Source organism: Rhinatrema bivittatum, chromosome 6, assembly GCF_901001135.1.
Source record: "Rhinatrema bivittatum chromosome 6, aRhiBiv1.1, whole genome shotgun sequence".
NCBI classification, from domain to species: domain Eukaryota; kingdom Metazoa; phylum Chordata; class Amphibia; order Gymnophiona; family Rhinatrematidae; genus Rhinatrema; species Rhinatrema bivittatum.
The window spans coordinates 36,975,029-36,997,218 of NC_042620.1; the positions used below are offsets into that span (position 1 = coordinate 36,975,029).

The following is a 22,190-nucleotide window of genomic DNA, read 5'->3' on the forward strand; positions in this document are numbered from 1 at the left end:
TTCCCTAGACCATAAAAGTCAAGGCCCGTGTTGGTTGTCATCTGAATCCAATTCCTCTTCCATTCTCCCGCCCCCCCCCCCCCCCCCCGCAACCACCGCCGTCAAAATGGAGAATGATGTTGTAGTTGCATCAAAAGCATCAAGGCTTATTGGTTAAGGGTAATAATCTCTTGCCTTCTGTTAAAGGTAGCAACTGCTTCTCCACACATGTTACTCCCATGCTTATCAGCTCTCCAGACCATAAAAGTTGGCACCCTTGTTGACTGTTGCTGAATCCAACTCCCCTTTTCCCCCTACCATTGAAATGGAGAGCAATGTTGCAGTTGAATCAAAAGTAGCAAGGCTTTTTGGTTAAGGGTAGTAACCACTGCACCAGCAAGTTCTTCCATGCACTCTTTTCTTCATTTCCATCCTCTAGTCTTTAGGGATCCACAATGTTTATCCCATGCCACTGAATTCTTTGACTGCTTTCATCTTCACCTCCTCCTCCAGAAGGGCATTCCAGGCATCCACTACACTCTCCGTGAAGAAATATTTTCTGGTCATCTCCCTGGCGTTTCATTTTGTAACTCCTAGTTCTGATTTCTTTCCAGCGGAAAAGGATTGAAGTTCATGCATCATTAAAACCTCTCAGGTATCTGAAGGTCTGTATCATATCTCCCCTGCACTTCCTTTCTGCCAGCCTCTCTAATAAGTCTTTCGATACTGACCCCACAGCATTTTGGTCACCCTTCTCTGGACTACCCCATCCTCCGTCTTTATTCTTTTTCAGATAAGGGCTCCAGAACTGAACACAGTACTCCAGGTGAGGCCTCACCAAGAACTTGTACAAGGGCATTTTCACATCCTTTTTCTTACTGGTTATTCCTCACTCTATGTTGTCCAGCATACTTCTGGCTTTAGCTATCACCTTGTCACATTGCTTTGCCGCCTTCAAGTACCTTTCCAAGTCAGATACTTAAGCCCACCAGGGCTCAAAAGGGACATTCATCAGCTTGGTTAGAAACAAAATGTCCCATAACACTGTTAGCAGCTTAATGAGAGGCTTCAACTGAAAAAAGCCCCACATGAATGTGACAACTAGAAGCTTAACAGAAATGGATTTTCCTTCTACTTGTGATAGGGTTCATGTCAGTGTAACTAGCACACATCACCTGCTTAACAGAGCTGGCTAAAGGTCAGAACTTGAAAGATGAAGGTATCCAAGAAGCTTTTGTGTGGGACAAGAGAAGAGATAGGGGTAGATCTTAAAAAAATACGCGATCGCGTACTTTTGTTCGCGCACCAGGCGAGAACAAAAGTACGCTGGATTTTATAAGATACGCGCATAGCCGCGCGTATCTTATAAAATCCGGGGTACAAGGGGGTGCACATTTGTGCAACCTGCGCGCACCGAGCCCAGCGCGCGCTGCCTGTTCTCTCCGAGGCTGCTCCGATTTTGGAGCGGCCTCGGAGGGAACTTTCCTTCGCCCTCCCCCCCACCTTCCCCTCCCTTCCCCTACCTAACCCACCCACCCCCTGGCCCTATCTAAATCCCCCCTACCTTTGTCGGCAAAGTTACGCCTGCAGAAAGCAGGCGTAACTTTGTGCGCGCCGGCCGGCAGCCCCGCTCCGTGTTCCGGTCCTGGGGGCTGGTCCAGAGGCCTCGACCACGCCCCCAGGCCGGCGCCACGCCCCCGGGCCCGCCCCCGAAACGCCACGGCCCGCCCCTTTTCCAAAGCCCCGGGACTTACGCGCACCGGCGGCCTATGCAAAATAGGCACGCCGGCGCGCGAGGGCCCTGCGCGCGTAAATCCGGAAGGATTTAAGCGTGCAGGCCTTTTAAAATCCGCCCCATAGAGTTTTATCTTCACACTAGACTGCAAACCTCCTCCATTTAAATCCATCAGACCTTCTGTTGGACTTCCTCCTAGAAGCCAGGAGGACTTCAGATGCCTTCTCAGACAGTCCACGGAATTTTATGATGTCCTAACTTGATTGATTTCCTCAGGGACTAATCTCTTAGGAGTGGAAACTATATCTGTCTTAGGCTAAGGGGAGCTATGACAAACTTAGTTCCCCAGTCTGTTCTGAGTTTTATAAAAAGATTTGCCCTGAGGAGGATACATATTCAGGACACCTGTCCCCCAGTGTACTCATTTCAACCTACCTCAACACTATTCTCCCACTACATATCCTATAGAACGCAGCTGCAAGAATCCTCACTGGATCCAAAAAACATGACCACATCACTCCGATACTGATTTCACTACACTGGCTTCCAATAAGATTCAGGATTGAATACAAAGTACTACCCATCCTTCATAAAATTGTATATGAAAAACAAGAAAATTGGCTAAGCTCATCTATAAAACTACATACTCCAAATAGAAACCTAAGATCAGCAAACAAGGGACTTCTAAAAACACCACCTACGCGTTCCAATCAACTCACCTCAACCCAAAAGAGAGCAATATCTCTAGGTAGCCCAAAACTATGGAACTCCCTCCCAATGGAACTCAGAACTCAAGACAACCTAAAAACATTCAAAAAAGATCTAAAAACATGGTTGTTCAACAAAGCATACCAACTCACCCAATGAACAACACAAAAACTTCACCCTCCACTTCAACCTGAAGATTAAATGAATAAATGAACTTATCACAACTATGGACTATAACTAAGAAGTTAATCGTAAACAGATCACTAAATAACTAGCATTTGATACCCCTATGTTTACCAACAGTTTGAATCTTTTTGAAACCCTGTTTATCCCCCTTAACATTGTAACCTTCATATTTGTTGTAAACCGTTATGATGGATTTATAATTATGAATCCGAATGACTGTATATAAAACCCGATAAATAAATAAAATAAATACCTGCAAATCAAAGGGTATGGCTTTAGCCATCTTTTAACAGTGGCAAAGAACAGATCCTCAGGAAGAGGGCCATTCCCTGCCTAGGGCTGAGATACTCTGAAATGAAGTCAGAGGTATCACTAAGTGAGATCACGTGATCACAAAGATTCATCAACAAACCCAACATCTAAACTTCAGCACACTTGATGTACTAAGTGCCTCCTCAATTCTCCAATTTGATTTTGCCTTGAAGAGATCCAATTACAGTATCAGGGTCAGCCTAGTAGAATTAACATCCTTCATGGATCTTTGGAGGTCAGGGTCACAGGCCACTGATTGGATCTCAGGAGACGGGTGCAGCAATACCTTAGCATAGGAAGCTGAGCTCAGCTCCAGGCATGGCCACTTTGGACAAGGCAAAATCTCCTGCATCTTCTTATACTTTAAGTCAAGTACCACAGAGATGAGCCAATGTTTTGTTGCCTCCCCTCAACACTAGTCCTCTCAGGCTCAGTGTTCAAGCACCAGGAGCCCTTGTCAAGCTCTTGCTCAAGTGGAGAAAGACAGATTTGTCTTGGCTCCTGGGTTTATCCTCTGATTGAGCTGTTGAAGAAATCCAGGATCCCTTTAATATGACCACAGCACCAGTGGACAGTGTGGCTCCCAGGTTCATGCATTCAGCCTTCAGTGCCAGTTCAGTGGAGCTGGAATTTTCCTTTTCGGTAAAGTAAGCTTGCAGCTTGACCTTCCAGGCCCAAAACGCTTGGGGTGACATTCATGTGCACATACTGCAACCCAAGGCATTATGGCATTGCCCAGGCCATAAAGCTGAAACAAAAAAATACATAACAGTACAAGGAAAGACAAATAGTTCCAAAGAGACCCATAGACACTTATAGCAACTTCATGATAGACCATGGTGGGCACATCTTTTCTTAGTGTAATCTGCACTCCCTCAATCTTTGTTAGGGCTGCAGCAGATCTGGGTGGATCTCAGATTGTCTCCATCTGTCAAATGTTTATTTCATGTACATGTATGTGCTTCTAACAACCAAATAATGCGCTCAGGTTGAGTCCATATCTTGCTTATCGTCCACAATCAAACATAACAATCACATGATGTTAGCAGGGGAAACTTAACAGTTCATCAGTTAAATTATTTACAGACAACACATTGGGTAGATGGTACTTAACTCTCAGCTTAAATTTTACCAGACCCAGGCATTCTGTTCTCATCTACTGAGGCTCCTCATCAATAAGTTAATTAACAACATGACAATCACTACAAGCAGTTTGACTGAAGATCTCCAATTAGGGTTTTTCAACATAACCTCCGTGGAGCTCACATATGCTCTAAAGATAGGAGAACTGCGAATGTTAACAGAGCTCAGGCAGCACATCCTCTTCCTATTATTCCAACTGGATATTTCTCACAACAGAAAAAAACTCCTTCTACAGTGATATACCCAAACACATGGACTGTACCATTGTTGATTTTAGCATAGGGATGATTAACTATATCATTATTTTAAGTATCTATGGATTACACTTACACTTGGGGCAGAACTCTAAACTGCTGGCCTGCTTCTCTGACACAGGGAGAAAAATAGATGTAGCAAACTCAAATGAAGAAATATGTTTTGGTGAGTTTTCTACAAAGAAAACTGAAGACTGAAAATATCTTAACTAGCCACTAGTGCGACAGTAATGGAGGAAAATATTTCCCATATGCCAAAAAGTAAACAAAAAAATTAGTAAAAAAGACAAAAATCTGGTCTAAGTGCCTACAGAGTTTTCAAAAGGAAAAAAGAGAAACAAAAAATTTGCCAATGTCAGAAAGGCCCCTGAGAAAATAAACCAACATCCAACAAGAAATAGGGGGTACAGCAGGGCCATGGCAGCATAGCAGCAACCACACATGCACTGAAAGGTCTTTAGGCCTTTCCAGAAAGCTCTGGAATAGATTTTTGTTGGATGCTGAATGTGGTCATGACTCACTTATGCAATAAAATCAGTGGCCAACTCCAGGTCTCAAGAGCCACAAATAGGTCTGGTTTTTAAGCTATTCACAATTAATATGCCAGAGATATATTTGCATACACTTTGTTTATTCCTTTTTTTTATTTTATTTATTCTGGAATTCATTTATGTAATGATGGACTACATGATTTTAGAATTATTGCACATTTTATCTGTATGTTTCTTATATGTAATGATTGATTTTGTGTTTTTATAATTTGATTAGTACAGAAAGGCAGTAAATCAAAAGAAGCAATAAACTAAACTAAAACTAAACTGTTTGTAGTTCTTGAGGATCAGAATTGTCCACCCCTGAAGTAGATGAACCTGCTGTCTTCAGAGAATACTTTTAAATTTTATTTAGCTTGGAAGTTAGTTGTTGAAATATGTGCCTTTGTAAAGTATTTATTCTATAATGTATAAAGATTTTTAATTTTTACAATTATATTTGTAATAAATTGTATATTTTTTCAGGGCAGGGTATTTTTCCGGCTCTTTTATTAGGAAAGGGTAGTGAGGGGAGATGGGAAGAGAGAAAGCATTGTAGAGAGTAGGGATGGGAAGAAAGGAAAGTAGGGAGAGTGTTAGAGTTGTGGACCCTTGTGTTGGAGTGAGGTTGACGCCACCGACTGCAGAGGCTGAACTGGAACTTCGCCTCTTTCCCTGCAGGTTGAGACTTTGAGCTCCGGGGGCCAGCAGGTGAGCGTCTCTGGTGAAGAGACAAGCTCACCTGCTGGCCCCCGGTGAAGGTTAAAGAGAGGTTCCGTAGTCAGGTTTTGGTTGAGGCAGGCGGCAGATAAGGATAGTCAGGTTACAAGCTATGGTCAATACCAAAGATCAGTCCAAGGGGTGCAAGACAAGATGAAGGCAAGGCAAGGCTGAAGATAAGGAACAGCAACTAACATTTTAATAACTAACTATTTAATTAGTTTCATTAAATCTATGGTAACCCTCCGCTACCCTCCCCCCCCACCTTCCAACCCCCCTACAATCCCTCATTCCTACCCCCTCCCTCGGAATACCTTGTTACCCCAAAAAGCCAACTCTTATCACTTCTTACCAGTTTTGACACGTTACTCCCCATGCTTAAGCTGTATCCAAGTTTTTCTCTCCCCCTGTTCTATGTAACACAACTTTGTCACTGTTTTATGGTTGCAATGTAAACCGGAGTGATAATTAACTCTGTTATTTGAACTTCGGTATAGAAAAGTTATAAATAAATAAATAAATAAATAAATAAATAAATAAATAAACACACACTCTAGGCCAGGGCTTCCCAAACCTGTCCTGGGGACCCCACAGCCAGTCGGGTTTTCAGGATACCCACAATGAATATGCATGAGATACATTTGCATACACTGAGAGAGAGTAATGAGTGAAAAGTATGAAAAAGTGGTAGAGAGGGATAAAAGTGTGGATAAGTCAAAGAAGGGACAGTAACCCAATCTTTTTTCCAATTTCATTCTCTGGGCCTGGACTTACCAGCAAAGGGAAGGCAAGCAGGTACTAGGACTGCCAGACATTCTTGGGAATGAGGGAAAAGGAGGGTAGCTGGAGAAAAGGGATAATAAAAGGAAGAGAGAAGGTGAGATTGAAAAAAAAAAAAAAGGATTGATGGGGTATAGGCGGGAACAAAGGACAGACAACTCAAGAAGAGAAAGCAACAAATAGGTTGAAATGTAAGAATGAAATACCCATTTTCATCCCAGGTCGGTGGGGGCAAGAGAAACCATCACTCCCTGCCCTAGACTAATAATTATATCCAGCCAGACTTGAAGAGAAATAAACACACACCCAGTTTCAGGAAGCCAGACAGAAATGGTATGGGAAGGCCATAAAAGGGCAGCAGAAGAGAAAGGAATAGGAAAAAAGCAAGACAGAACCTAACATTTGAAATGCAAATAATTTACTTCTGGTTGCGCACTGATCCAAGGGACTTTCAGATGTAACTATTTTTGAGGCCATTTCCTATCATCCACTCAATCTGTAAAGGCTGAATCTTGAAAAGTAAGACATAAGCAACTTCCTTCAAACGCTGGACAGCAGAGTTTGGTGACGTGACTCAACACCTGTTTCTACACATACTCCACAGAGGTTTCTAAAATTATTTCAAATATTATTGCTTTTAGTATGTTTTGCTACATACTCGCATCTAAAAAAAAAAAAGGTATGGACCTTTCACTTGAATGCATCTTACAGGACAAAGCATCAAGCAAATAAAGGGAGTATTTCACCTTACTTTTACCGATGCTTAAACAGCATTTTGAGGCCAGAGGTTAAAAGACGAGAAACTGGAGCAGCCAATATAGATATTGTAAATGGAATTTTGATTTTAATTGATTTTAAAATGCATGATGTCAAGTGTTTTCATCAGGCTATTATAATAAATATATAACAAAACATAGCAGTGTCAGAAGCCAAAGCCATTCATAATTAAGCAGTATTCAAGGTCAAATACAATGATTACTATAAACAATATTTAGAGAGATGCATGGATGCTGTTTAGGGAATATTTCAAAAAGCTTTATTTAATGCATTTTCTTTTTACAGTTTTGTAAGTCAGGCAACCACATAAATTAGCCACATGTTAACAGTGTTATTTAGTGCTCTTAACTAAACAATCTTGAAGTACATATTTATAGAATTATAATTTGGCATTTTGGGACTCTTATTTTGACAACTAGAAAAAAAAATACAATTAAGAAACATTTTAAATTGTGAGCCTTAGGAAATATATATTACTCTAATAATGAAAAACTGTTGCAAAATAAAAAGTATCTATCTATCTATCTATATATCTATATATCTATCTATCTATCTATCTATATATATATATATATATCTCAAAACAGGGAGCCTAATTTTCAAATCTATTTGTGGTACTGCATTTGTGCACATAAATGCATGCGCAGAGATTTATGCTGGTATTTTACAACTATACGGCTGGAGCTGCACGGTTTATAAAATATCTTACAGTTCTGCTCTGAAAGTACGTGTATGATTTAGTACTTGCAAATATTTCCAATGCAAGGAAGTACTTACTTTCTCTACCTATTTTATAAGCATATCCGCATGTAATTTAGGAGCAAAAAAATAGGTATGCGTAATAACCCTGATTTCTATACGGAGGCAGATATTTTATAAAGTATGCCATGTACACTTGTGAAAATACTTATTTGCATGCATACTTGAATTCTCCAGCTTGCAGATACCTCCACCGGTTCACGCAATCCATCTCCAATTTACCTAGATGCTCTATCATTTCGCCCTGAATCTAACCAGGCCACACAGGCTTTCCACCCAAAAACTGCAGATAACAGACAAGTTCAATTTCACTTGCACTAGTCAATTAGCAGATGTAAAATTGTAAGAATAAGTTTGATCATTTATTCACGTATCTCTCTTACAAAACAGCAGCTACTCTGCATACTTCTTGACCCCACCCTGGAACGCCCCTAGACCGCTCCCTCTTTGAATCAATAAAATGTGCATGTGAAACCAAAAATAAGCCTGTACTTTCAATGTTTATAAAACAGCATATACATGAATATATACTATTTATGCGCATATATGCTATTTTTCCTTGCAGAACCCCTTTCAAAATGGAATCATAAGTGAGAAAGAGAGCATATACTGGAGTTTAAATCTAATTTTTCATGAATTAAGAAATACTGCTTTAAAACCATTACAATGTTTGTCTGAAGCCACATGGGAAATACTCACAGCTCTGACTCGCAGAAGGTGTGATATGACAGACTGCAGTTCATCGCTATAATGTTTTAAATCGGTGAATCTCCTGGGAGCAGGAAACAGATACATCGTTAACCAGCGTGAACACCAGCATTCACAAGCTGAGAGATATAGGCAAAACTCAACAGCTGGCAACAGCTAGTGTGACTAATATGTCAAAACAGAGTGAACCAAGCAATCGGTACATCTGACAGAAGAGTGAAACCACAGGTTGACCACTGAAAGCAGCAATAGAAGTTAGGATATGCATACTTAACTTGTTTAAAAAAAAAAAAAGCACAAGTATTTAGTTAGTCAAGAGCTTACTGCTGCTCTGCTATCTTGAATCTGATAACATAAAAAGCAGTGGCTTCTCAACCCAGTCCTCAGGACACACCCAGCCAGTCAGATTTTTAGGATATCTAGGTGAATAAGTAAGACATAAATCTGCATACAAATAGACAGGATGAGTTTGTCAGAGGATAGAGTTGAAAATGATTGGCATAAAGATGGTCTAACACTTCAGTTATTGCTATTGTTCTTATGTGAGAAAACAGCATGGAAAATAGAAAAGCAAGTTTGTTTACTGTAAACTGTATTTTCCATAGATAGCAGGACGAATTAACCATTATATGTGGAGAAGATATCATCCGGCATCACTGTAGAGACTCTTTTCTCCAAGACAGTAGAGTTTTGAGCTCTACTGACCATGTGTGGGAATTCCCATGCAGGCGTTGCCTTGTGAGCCTCCTCAATCAGTAACAGAGCTAAATCTGGTCATGTAATCAACTCTCCAGCAAGGCAGATGGGTATTCCATGGCCAATTCATCCTGACATCTCTAGAAAACACTTTATGGTAAGTAAACTTACTTTTCTCTGTCGATAAGCAGGCTGAATTAGCCATTATATGTGGGGAATCTCAAGCTGAGAATTGCTGTGGAGCACTTGCTTAGTAAACAACTCAATCCCCACTCGGGAGAATGGACTACAGTGAAAACAAGTTTCACAAAACTGCTTGTACGAATTTACTGCCAGCCTTTGAGAGATTATCAAGATAGTAATGGGACGTGAAGGCATGAACTGACCAAGTTGTAGCTTTGCAGATGTCCTTAATGGGCATTTCATGAAGGTGAGCAACAGAAGAAACTATAGCTCTCATTTGATGAGCCTTAATAGAGTCTGTGAGTTGTAATCCTGCTAAGTCGTAGCAGTGAGGAATACAATCAGCCAACCAATTCGATAAGGTTTGCTTGACAACCGCAGCTCCAGGCTGGTTTGGGTCATAGGAGATGAAAAGCTGATTGCTTTGACAATGTGGTTGTCTCCTTTTGCAATATTCCAAGGTCCATTTGCAGTCCAAAGCACGGAGGGCTTTTTTGCCTTCATGAACATGCGGCCTTGGGAAAAATATAAGCAGAATGATTGATTTATTGATGTGGAAGGCAGAGATCACCTTTGAAAGAAACTTGGGATAAGTTCGGAGAACCACCCTGTTGTGAAAACATTGTAGATAGGGTGGATAGTGAATAAGAGCCTGGAGTTCACCGACTCTTCTAGCAGAAATGATCATAACTAAGAAAAGCACCCTCCAAGTTAAAAAAAAATGTTAGAGACGTAAACTCCAAAGATTCAGAGTCTTCATTAACTGGGAGTGAACCACATTCACATCTCATAGCATGGGAGGTTGTTCAACCAGGGGTTTCATATGCAACAGTCCTTTCATGAATCTAAATATTAGCGGATGAATGCATACAGAATTACGGTCCAACATATTATGGTAGGCTGCAATGGCACTGAGATGCACTCGTACTAAACAAGTAGCAAGACCTGGGAAAGGTGAAGATACTGTAGTAGATGCCAAGGCTGACATGTGAAAGGGTCAAGTGCATTCTGAAGACACCACTTAGAATATATATTCTATTTGAAGGCATAGCTCCTTCTAGTTGATAGTTTTTTAAATGAGATTAATATATCAATAATCTCTGTAAGTAGGCTGAGATCCACAATTACTGAGCACTCAACGTATAGGGTGTTGAGGGTTGAGAGTTTAGGATGAGAAAGAGTTCCGTTCTCTTGCGTTAACAGCGTTGAATCTATTCCCAGCAGAATGGGAGGACTGCTGGAAAACTGTAAAAGATATGCATACCATACTTGCTCTGGGCTATATTGGAGCTATGAGGATCAGTCGAGCATGATCCTGAAGAACTTTTTGAACTGCCCTGGTTATGAGTGGGACTGGAGGAAAAGCATACATGAAATTTGTTCCCCAATCAAGGAGGAAAGTGTTCAGAGTTAACTTAGCTTGCTTGAAGAATTAAGCAGAACCAATTACTTTGCTATTCTCCTCTGAGGCAAACAGGTCTACTGATGGCTGACCCCATAATTTGAAGATTCTGTCTGTTGCAGATTGTTGCAGAGACCACTCGTATGGACGAAAGATTCTGCTGAGCCAATCTGCTAGCATTTTGGAAATCCCTGGGAGATAGGAGGCCTGCAATACTGCCTGATTCCTGTTCACCCACATCCATATCTTGATTGCTTTTCGGCAGAGGGGACATGATACCATTCCCCCTTGTCTGTTGACAGAAAACATGGTCACCTGGTTGTTAGTCTGAATCAGGATGCTTTTTCCCTAAAGTAAGTGTGTGAACATAATCAATGTGTTTTTTTATTGCTCGTAATTCGAGCAGGTTGATTTGATATTGACTTTCCTCAGATGATCAAGTTCACTGGCTTTGATAACATCAGATATGGGTTCTCCATCCCTTTGTTGAAATGTCCATTGTTAACATTATTCAGTAAGGAAGTTGCCAGAGGCACACCCTCTCAAAGTACATGAGGTTGTAGCCACCACCTGAGCCATTTCCTGGGAAATCTGAACCAACTTGAAAGGAACTGTGTCCATTGATCCTACTGAATTTTCTGAACTTGAATTTATTAAAACTCATTGTCCACACTTATCATAGAAAGCCATTTCAAGGCAGACTTCATAAAAACATACAGAAAAATTGTGATACATGTACATACATCACAGCCAACTTATGCAAATAGCTGCTTAAACCATAAAAAACTTAGGCCACACTGAAGACAACAAATATGCATGTGAGTTAGTGGAACCACTTGAATGGCCACTGCCATTTGTCCTAGCATGACTAGAAGAGATCTTGTTGTTGATCACTAAGAGCAGAGCAATTTGTAGATCAAGGAGAGCATAATGGTCACCTGATCCAAGTGTAGAAATATTCTCTTTTGCATAGAGACTATGCATACACCTATAAATTTCAGTCTTTGGGTAGGTACTAAATTTGACTTCTCAAAGTTGATTAGAAAGCTTAAGCTTTGCAGCAAGGTGATTATCGTGTGCAGAGACCTGATCACAGCCTCCTGAGATCATGCAGTGATTAGCAGTCATCCAGAAAAGGGAAGACTTGGATCCCCTGGTTTTCCAGATGTGATGGCACCACCACTAGGCATTTGGTAAAGACTCTCAGGACAGCTGATAGACTAAATGGACACACTCTGTATTGGTAGTGGCTAGAATCTACCTTGAATCGAAGGTAGTGCCAACGTGCAAGTAAGCCTCCTTGAGGTCCAATGCATCCATCCATTTAAATTTCTGAATATAGGGAAGAATTGTGCAGAGAGAATTAATTTTGAATTTCTCTCAAAGTAGATACTTGTTCAGATGTCTCAGATCCAGAATCAGCCGCAATCCTCCTGATTTGGGGGGGGGGGGGATAAGGAAGTAGTGGGAGTAAAACCCCTGCACATGCTGGGACACGGATAGGGGCTCTATCGCTTGCTGCTGAAGGAGTGCCTAAACTCCCAGGCAAAACTATAGCAGATGTGATGGATCCGACTGAAGCACAGAACAATGCGGGAGAAATGGTAGATGAGAGAAATGCAACTGGTACCCAGTGTGCATTATTTGCAGAACCCAAGGGTCTTTTGCGATAAGGCCACTTGTCCACAAAAAGTTGGATTCTGCCCTCGACTGGAACAGAGGGGTGTGGATTGTCCAAAGGGATCAAAAACTGAGTCCAGGTTTAGGGTGAGCTAGCTGAATTGTCTTTGGTTGTCTGCACTCACTTTGTCTAGGCCTGGTGGAGAAAGGCTGCTGATACTGGGTCAGAACAAGTTGCAGACGGTACTATGGATAAGTCCAGAAGAACAGTCTATGAAAAAAAGGCTGCTTATAATGATAGAAAGGCCTTTCCGGTGTGGATGGCTGCTTGAGGAACGAGAAGAATTGTACAGCAACACTTTGATCTTTTATCTGCACAACAGTTTCCCTGAGTTTTTCTCCAGAAAAGTTCATCTGAGACAGGGGAGGTCAGCTAGTTTCTCATGCATGTCTTCCCGTATGCTGCTGGCCTGAAGCTATGCCATATGACATGCTCCAATGGATGATGCAGAGGTTCTAGAAACAATTGAAAGCTTCGTAGACTGAACAGAGGTGGCAGCGAATACCTTCTTCTGTACTTAAAAAAGATTGGGGATATTTCATAGAACATTCCTCTAGTTATGGGAAAGGCTTCAGCTTTTGTAGTCATTCATGGATATACTGCACCATGTAGAACTGGTGAATGGTAATATATGCAGTCAGCATGGAAGCTTGAAACATTTCTTGCTGAAAAGATCTAGAAACTGGTGGTGAATTGGAATGGATCTGCATCTTTTTTGCTTCATCTTGGATTCAACTACCACTGAATGGTGTGGCAATTGCAAGACACGAAATCCCAAAGACTGTTGAATCCTGTAATTCAGGTCCAATTTTCTCGCAGTTGGCATGGCAGAAAAGGGCATTTCCCACATTCTTATCTGCAGAGCATTAGGAATAGCATGGACGGGTAATGCCACTGGCTCCGATGGAGTATCTAGAATTTGTAGAAGACCTAGAAGCTCAGAACAGGGGTCTTTGTCTTTACGAACATGGTCAACCAGGGTGCAATCCATCTTTTCAATGAATTTTAGAATATGAAAGGTCTTCTGGAGATGAGGTATGGCATGGAGGTTCTGGCAGTGAGTCAGAAGGTATGTCTACAGAGTTCTCATCCAAGCCCAATGGCACAAGATCACTTACCCAGGAGTACAATGAAGATGAGGGAGACAGGAGGCTCCTCTGGCAGGAGCGCAGATTGTGTTGAGCATCTAATTTCTGGAAGATTCTGCTGTAATGGAGTGTGATGAAGAAGTCTGAAGAATCGGTTCCGAAACTGGGACTGTGCTAGGTAGAGTTGTTGATGCCAGATTTTGAAGCACAGGCTGAAGGTATTCATCATACTGCTTGGATAATGCAGACATAAAACTTTTCACCAAAATCATAATCTGATCTACCAATTGATCCAGCCTCTGATTCATTGTAGGTGGTCATACATTCTCTTCCAATACAAGAATGGATCCTCCATTTGGGTCTATGGATGACCCAAAGTGAATGAAACTACAGAACATATAGGTCCTGTTATCTCAAGAAGGAATCCCACTGCCAATAACCTGGGGAGGGGTGGGGGGGGAAGAGAAGTGCATTGGTGATTGGAGGAGAAAGGGGTAATCTTTCACCCTTCGCTGCAGATCTAGGATGTGCTGTGTTGATATAGAGCAACTGCTAGAATCAGCAATTTAGATAGAGTAGAATGCTCCAAGGCCTATGAAGACCTAGACTTTTTACGTTTAAATGAAGAGTAATCTGATTGCGTCAAAGAATCTGGAGTAAAGCATTAATGTTACATTGATGGAAGTGCCAACTGCATTATCGCTGTGCCATGCGTCCCCATTTCGGAGTCCAAGTGTGTCGGTCTGGATGCATCGAGCAGCCACAGTGCCAAGGCTTCAGAATGCATCAAGAGTGATGTGGTGCCTCATTTTTGGTACACATTGCATCAACTGCTCCGAGGCAGTGTGTGTCATGTGGTCTGCATCAAATTGTCATCGAATCATGCTCCAAGCACGGCAATGTGCCAGTCGTTAATGCTCCATGTGTCGAGTGCAGCAGTGGTTCTTGCATCAAGCAGTCTGATGTAAAATGTACCACATATATCGATGCAGCTTGTGCTGATGTCACCAATAGTGGACATGTTTATGGCACCGGCACCAAGGTACCACGCTATGAATGCTTATGTCTTTTCAATGCAGATTCCAGTGACTCCGGTGACTGGTGGTGCTTTTACTTCGATGTAGGGAGACTGCATGAATTCGACCCTGCAGCCTATGCTGACAGGGCAGTCTTAAAAGAGCTTCCACTCCAGTCTTTCTCCAGCAGGGCAGACGACACTGCACTGTGGGAGGAGGATCTACTGTGACGCCTTAGAGGTTTATGAAACTTTTCAATGTGGTGGGTCCTGGACTGTTGTGAGCACAGGGACATCCATATGCAGGCACAACAAATCTCCTCTGGGCCCAAACAGAGATAGCAGAGTTCATGGCCATCGGTAATAGACATTACCTTTCCACAAATACACTGCATAAAACCACTCACAGTTGGTTCCTTCTTGTGTGCCACCTCTAGGAGTCAAGGAATATTAGAGAGGAAAAAAAAACTGATGATAGTTTCCTGCCCTCTTAGACCATTTTTTTTTTTTGTTAGCACTGTGGGGCCTCTGAGGCAGCAAGGCAACAGAAATTGAAGAAAACTTGAGGATAAAGTGAAGAATTTAAAGTATTGTAGAGAAAACATGAGGAAAGAGAGTACACAAACATGCTTGTGCTTGGACAAAAAAGGACTAAGAGGGCTCGCAAGGCAAGGCCTGTATGGAAGTTCCCACACATGCTCAATAGAGCTCAAAGCTCTACTATCTTGAAGAGACGAGTTTGTTCGGTGCCGCCAGGTAAATTCACCACCACATATAATGGGTAAATAAGCCTACTTATAGCCAGAACACACATCTTAAGCATAGGGACACAGCATTAAAATAAAAAGTCCATTGTGCTTTTTTGCAAATAATTTTGATTCAGAAAAAGAAAATTAGTCTTTATGGAGTAAGTTGCTGACAATTATATTTACTATGAGTACACAGAACTGTTCAAGTTTACAACTGTACACATTGCTTGCCAGACAAATATCTCCTTAACATGGTTAAAAAGTCTTTTTACTCCCTCACAGGAGACTTTTTTTTATGTTATGCAGATCCAATGGATTTATTGGGGCATGGAGGGGGACTGGTTGCTTTGTTTTCTACCTTCAACTTCCGGAGAATTATTCACTATGGAATCGATCTCCAGTTGACAATATGATATGGAAAATCTCCTTCAAAGATGAGCCCATGGGCTCTAGTTGTAGCAGGGTGAAACAGCATCTGAGCAAATCCTTACACTATGCACCCCCTGAACCCTGGAAAACCTGGTTACATGAGTATGAGCGCACTGAGCCATATTAGCAAGTGCCGGCCCAAACTATTGATTAAAATCACTGTGAAATACTTCCCCATTCTTGCTAAAGTAAAAATGTGCCTTGCCAATGGCACTATCTACATTATCTTCTTGCATAGTGTAAAATTTGTTAGAGTACTGCAGCATACCAACATTTTTTCTTTAATACTTCTTTTAAAAAAAAGTTTTCATTTTCATAACAAATTTCTAAGTAGGCAGGAAAGCAAAGCATCCTTTTAAAACTAAATCTTTAGCATTAATTGGGTTTCTGTACATATACACAGTTCAATACGAATCTATACAACAGGAAAAGCAGAAAAAAAAGACAGTTAACTTCTACTTATTTGATCTCCTTTGTTTGCTGTTCCCTACCTCAGACTCTTCCATACATACTAAACTGGAGACAGGTAAGCAAATAATTTCTGATGTTTGTTAAACAGGGGCAATCTAAATCAGTGTTTTTCCACAGATGACTGGCAAGCACCAACTGTGTGTGTCAGCAATGAACTTGAGGTATTAAAATAAAGAAATCCCAGATGACCTTACTTGCTTTTTGTTAAAGCTCAGACCCAGACAAAATTCTCTCTCTCTCTCTCTCTCTATATATATATATAAAAAAAACCTGTGTTTTTCGTTTCAACAAGATTTTCTCTTTCAAAGCCAAATAGTATTTGCTCTTTTAAATGTGAAACAATCTGACTCCACTGCTAGTCTGGCAAAATGCTAGCAAATTACATTATCCCCCAGAAACTTCATTTCATGATACTATAAACACACATATATATACTAGAGAGATATTGTAAACAATACTGCATTTCAGTTTAAATAGAGAAATACAATGTATATTTTAACAAGTCAGCCTTCTGAAGTATATAGCAATGCCTGTCTATTTGTAACTGTTATAAAACCATTTAATATCCCATTCACAAATCAAGGTCAACATGAAGTAACTCTTCTGTGTGAGGGCCAAATTTCCTTTCCTGGCAAGTCTTTAAGGATTTTATGGAGAAAGGGGATATGAGAGAAGCTCCGAATGCATCAGTTCTTGGTGTGCAGTTCAAGGTTTCTAGTCAAGAGCAGAAAATACAAATTTCACACTAAAAATGTGTTATAAAATCACTGCAGATGGACAGAGAGACAATCTGTTTCATAGCCCCTCAATACTGTATTTTTTTTTTCCTGTTGCCTGGGTGGTTATGACAATTTAGTCATGGATTCCACAGATCCCACCCATGGGTTAAACCCCAGTTTATAGGCAAAGGTTACAGCTGCAATCAGACCACATTCTTTCAGTCCATCTCCTAATTGATGCAGCAATTTGCATCACACTGTTTTGATTCAACGGCTACTCAGTTCCACAACAACGTTACAAGAATTCTTTTCTGTTTCAATGACTATTTAGACCAGGGGTGGGCAAACTCTTTTGTGCAAGACCACAACAGGGGCTGATGGAAGAGGTCCCCCTTGGAGCTCCTCATCATGACAATCAAATCCCCAGCACTTGCTACAAGCATTTCAATATCCAGCAGGCTTAAGCACCACCATTTTTAGCACCCGAGGAGCCCCTGGAATCATGGATCCCAGTCTCTACCAAAATCAGTAAAATCTTCAACCCAACAGTGATGCATTTTAAGGGCAAGAGCTTTAAAGTTTTCCTGGCGAGCAGACTACCTCATCTCTGTCACAAATGCAGAACAGAGACAAACCCTGCCCAAATAAGAATTAAAAGCCCATGAAGTATAAATAGAAAGGTGCAGACAAAAAAACTGAACCAGAGGCTAGACTCATATGCAGTGCAACATGCAAAAACAAAATCATCATTCCTCACAAAATAAAATCAAGAAATATAAATCAATCATAATAGTAAACCATACTAATAAAAAGAATATTTAAAAACAGATGATGAATAGAATTAAGAAGGATAAAAAAAAAAAAAAAGACTAAACATTTCCCAAAAATCTATGAAATATTTCAAAACAGCAGACATATCAACCACCACGCAATAATTAAATCTAATGAGGATAAACAATGCCCCCCCAAACTTGGAAACTTTTGATTTCCAGTCATTCTGAGATTGTAGTGGATTAGTGGAGGGAGGTGGGAACAAGCAGACATCCTCCTTTATCTCCCATATACTCACGTTCATTCATATATACATACACCCTTCTATCCTCTCTTCTTCTCACTCTTTTACTTCCTCCCTCCTTCCCTCCTTTTCATTCCCCTCATTCACCCCTTATCAGTCACTCAACTCCACTTCCCTCTTAATCACTCAACCTCCTCACCCTACCACTTAATTCCCTTACTTTCCCTCTCACTCACCCCCCTCATTCCCATTCACTCTCATCCCACCTGTCATTCACTTCCTTCCCTCTTACTCCCTCATTTCCCTTCCCTCCTCTGTCACTCATCCTCCCAATCAATCACCTTCCCTTCCCTCTCAATCACTTACCCTCACTGCCATTCACCCTCTTGTTTCCTCATTCTCACCCTCTTCCCCTTTCCTCTCAGTCATTCACCCCTCACACCTACTCATCCCTTCTCTTCCCTCTGCATCACTCACCCCTCCCTCCCATTCACTTCCTTCCCTTTCCTGTCACTCCCTACCTCCCATTCACTCCCTTCCCTCACCCACCCACTCAATCCCCTTCCGTCACTCACCCCCTCCCTCTCTCACCACTTTCTTCCCCTTCCCTCTCACTTTCTTCCCATTCCTTCCTTCCCTCTCAGTCACTCACCACCCTCACCACCCTTTCCCACTCCCCTTTCATTTCCTTACTCATACCCATATGTCTCACCCCTTCCTTCCCAGGATGTCATCTACCTGTCAAGCTGGATGCCGGAAGCCTGGTGACAGGTCACTATCACCAGCTACCACAGTGCTGGGCCTCTTCTTGCTGATGGGGGAGAATCCTGCCAGCATGCCACCACATGGCCCCAATACCGCATAGGGTTTCTCCTCGCTGTTAGGCATGGCAACCCCACCAGCGTACCACCACATGGGGTCTCTTCTTGTTGGCAGGGGTTCGGAACCCTGCCAGTGTATCATTAAACAGCACTGTCACTTGGTGGGACGTGTCACCAAAAGGGTGCTGTGCCGATGCTCTGATCTGCTTGCTCATGTGTTTGATGTTACACATCATCATGGGTGACAACTTGGCCCTTTGATGTGACGTCAGACACTCGGGAAGGCAGGTCGGAGCATCATTCAGCCATTCATAATGCAGCATTTGCAAAGGATTGGAGGGCCCAGAAGAAAGATCTTGATGGGCCAGATTTGACCAATGGGCCATAGTTTGCCCACCCCTGATTTAGACTACTCAGTATTCTTTCACACTTGTTTCTGAATTAACAATATTTAATGAAAATATCCAATTACAAATATTGTATGCCAGAGGTGGAAAATCTCCGGGTGCCTAAGAATTGGTAGCTAGTGCTGGCACTGGCTCAGACCCAGGCGGAGCAGCCATCATTGCAGTGCAACCAATAGGAGCCACTGCAGCCTGAAGTTGTATCCTGCCAGCATAGAAGAGAGGCTGAAGGGAGAGAGCAAGAGGTTAAAAAGGACCAAAAACCCCCCAACTTAAAACAGAAAAAAAATGAGAAATTACTGCTTACTGATAATTTCCTTTTCTTTAAGATAGATGAATCCAGAACCAGTGGGTTTTGCACCTCTACCAGCAGATGGAGACAGAGCAAAGCTGACATCTCAATATATATACCCCTGCAGTGACATCAGCCTGCCAGTATTCTCTACAAAAGCCAACTGTGGACAGACTAGCAAAAACTTGATTAATAACAGACAACCATTCTAGTATTCTGTCAACAGGAAACACTGAGCTCAGACAAAGAATGTATTAACACTAGTCTAGGGACTGGATTAAAACTTACCAGTAATTCCTGGAACACGAAGCCACACAGGAGGACAACACCACAATCATTCGGCAGCCAAGGGCGGAAAGCTGGATTCATCTGTCTATCCTAAAGAAAAGGAAATTATCAGATAAGTAGAAATTTCTCATTTCATAGCGTATAGACAGATGAATCCAGAACCAGTGGGATGTACCCAAGCTACTCCCAAATAGGGCAGGAGGCTGCCCACAGTCCAGTCAAAACCGCATGTGCAAAGGCTGTGTCCTTCCAGGCCTGCATATCCAGACGATAATACCTGGAAAAGGTGTGTAAGGAGGACCATGTCACAGCTTGGCAAATATGGGAGACAACAATCAACATCCCCCCATGACCTTGCCTGAGCCCTAGTGGAATGAGCTCTAACCTGACTAGGCAATGGCTGTTCAGCATCCACATACACAGCCGAGAATACCTCCTTAATCCAGCAAGCTATTGTAATCCGTGAAACCGGCTCGCCCTGTTTACTACCACCGTGGAGAACAATCAGGCGATCCGTCTTCCCGAGAAGTCTAGAAACCTCCAGATACCTCACGATGTGTCTGTTAACATCTAAGGGCCTCAACAGGCGATATTCCTCTGCATCTCTCTCCCTATCCAGAGAAGGCAGGGAAATGGACCGATTCAAATGAAATTCTGAGACCATTTTTGACAAAAAGGAAGGAACAGCATGCAGCTGAATCACCTCTGGAATTACTCGGAGGAATGGCTCCTGGCTAGACAAGGCCTGCAGCGCGGATATTCTACGCGCCGAACAAATTGCCACTAGAAACACAGTTTTCAAGGTCAGTAACCACAAAGAGAAATTACGTAATGGACAAAAAGTAGGGCCCGCTAAGAAATCCAAAACCAGAAGGTTACTGGTAATGGCAAGGGAAGGCGAAGATGTTTCACTCTTTTCAAAAAGCAGACCACATCTGGAGGAGCCGACAAGGGTCCACCATTCACCTGACCCCCGAAACAGGCAAGAGCCATTTCCTGCACTTTTAAGGAATTAAGGGCCTACTCTTTATTCAACCCATCCTGCAAAAAATCCAAAATAAGTGGGATCTTAACCAAACAAGGAAGAACCCCTTGATCTTCACACACTTGCCAAACTTGCATATAGACTAAGGAAGTGGAGAACTTTCTTGCTCACAGCATGGTGGCAATGACTGCAGTAGAATATCTATGCTTCAGCAAACGAGGCCTCTCAAGGGCCATACTGTAAGACAAAATCGAGTCGGATCTTCATGAAAAACAGGCCCCTGCCACAACAGTTCCCAGAAACCAGAGGGGGAATCTACCAGGAGCCTTTGCAGATCTGCATACCATGGTCTCCTGGGTCAATCTGATGCTACCAGAAGCACCATCCCTCTATGACTCTCAACCTTCTGAACCATTCTACCCAACATGGGCATACAGCAAATTGTACTCCAGCCATTCCTGCACGAGAGCATCGATACTCAATGACTTCGGATCTCTCCTGTGACTGAAGAATCATGGGACCTTTGCATTGCCAGAAGTTGTCAGCAGGTCGAGAAACGGAAGGCCCCAGCAATCCACTATCAGCTGAAATGCCTCATCAGACAATACCCATTCTCCTGGGTTCAAACTCTGCCTGGTGAGAAAGTCTGCTCTTACAATGTCTTTTCCTGCAATGTGCGAGGCTGAGATCTCCTGAAAATGCACTTCTTCCACTTGCTGGCTCTTGGTTCCTCCCTACTGACTGATGTAAGCCATTGTTGTTGCATTGTCTGATATTATGTGGACCACACGACCTTGCAACTTGTTGTCGAACTATAAGCATGCCAACTGGACTGCCCAGGCTTCCAGCCAATTGATGTTCCTGAGATACTCTTCTGTACTCAAGCACCCTTGCACTGTCAGTTCCTGACAGTGAGCTCCCCAGAGCTAGAGGTTCTCATCTGTCATGAGTACTAGCCAGTCTGGTGATTTTAGGGAAACTCGCTTTCTTAGATGATCCACTTGTAACCACCACTGTAGTTGACAGCAGGTGGAGCCAAACTGATAGTCCTGAGACTGTGGGTTCCAATGAGACAGCAAGGAGCATCGAAGAGGACGCATATGCACCCTCGCCCATGGCACTATCTCCAGGGTTGCTGTGAAACCAAGTACCTGTAGATAGGATCACACTGTCGAACGAATTGTGTTCATCAACAGACACACCTGTGCCAACAACTTCTGAATATGACCCTCCGGCAGGAAAAGCCTGCCCTGCTTTGTGTCGAACCAAACACCAAGGTACTCTAGTGACTGAGATGGCTGAATTCTGCTCTTGGCCAGGTTCACCACCCTACCAAGCTCCTGCAACAAGGAGATCAACTT

At 42.3% G+C, this 22,190-nt stretch overlaps 1 protein-coding gene across 4 annotated transcripts in view; it reads right to left on the bottom strand.

The window, feature by feature from the left end:
- The window catches only part of SNX4 (sorting nexin 4), a 171,478-nt gene that overhangs the window by 71,248 nt on the left and 78,040 nt on the right, over positions 1-22,190 (bottom strand). For all 4 annotated transcript variants that reach the window (XM_029605279.1, XM_029605281.1, XM_029605280.1 and 1 more), the window contains exon 7: positions 8,583-8,655. In XM_029605279.1, coding sequence (XP_029461139.1) covers positions 8,583-8,655 — 73 coding nt within the window. The remainder of the gene's footprint in view (positions 1-8,582; positions 8,656-22,190) is intronic.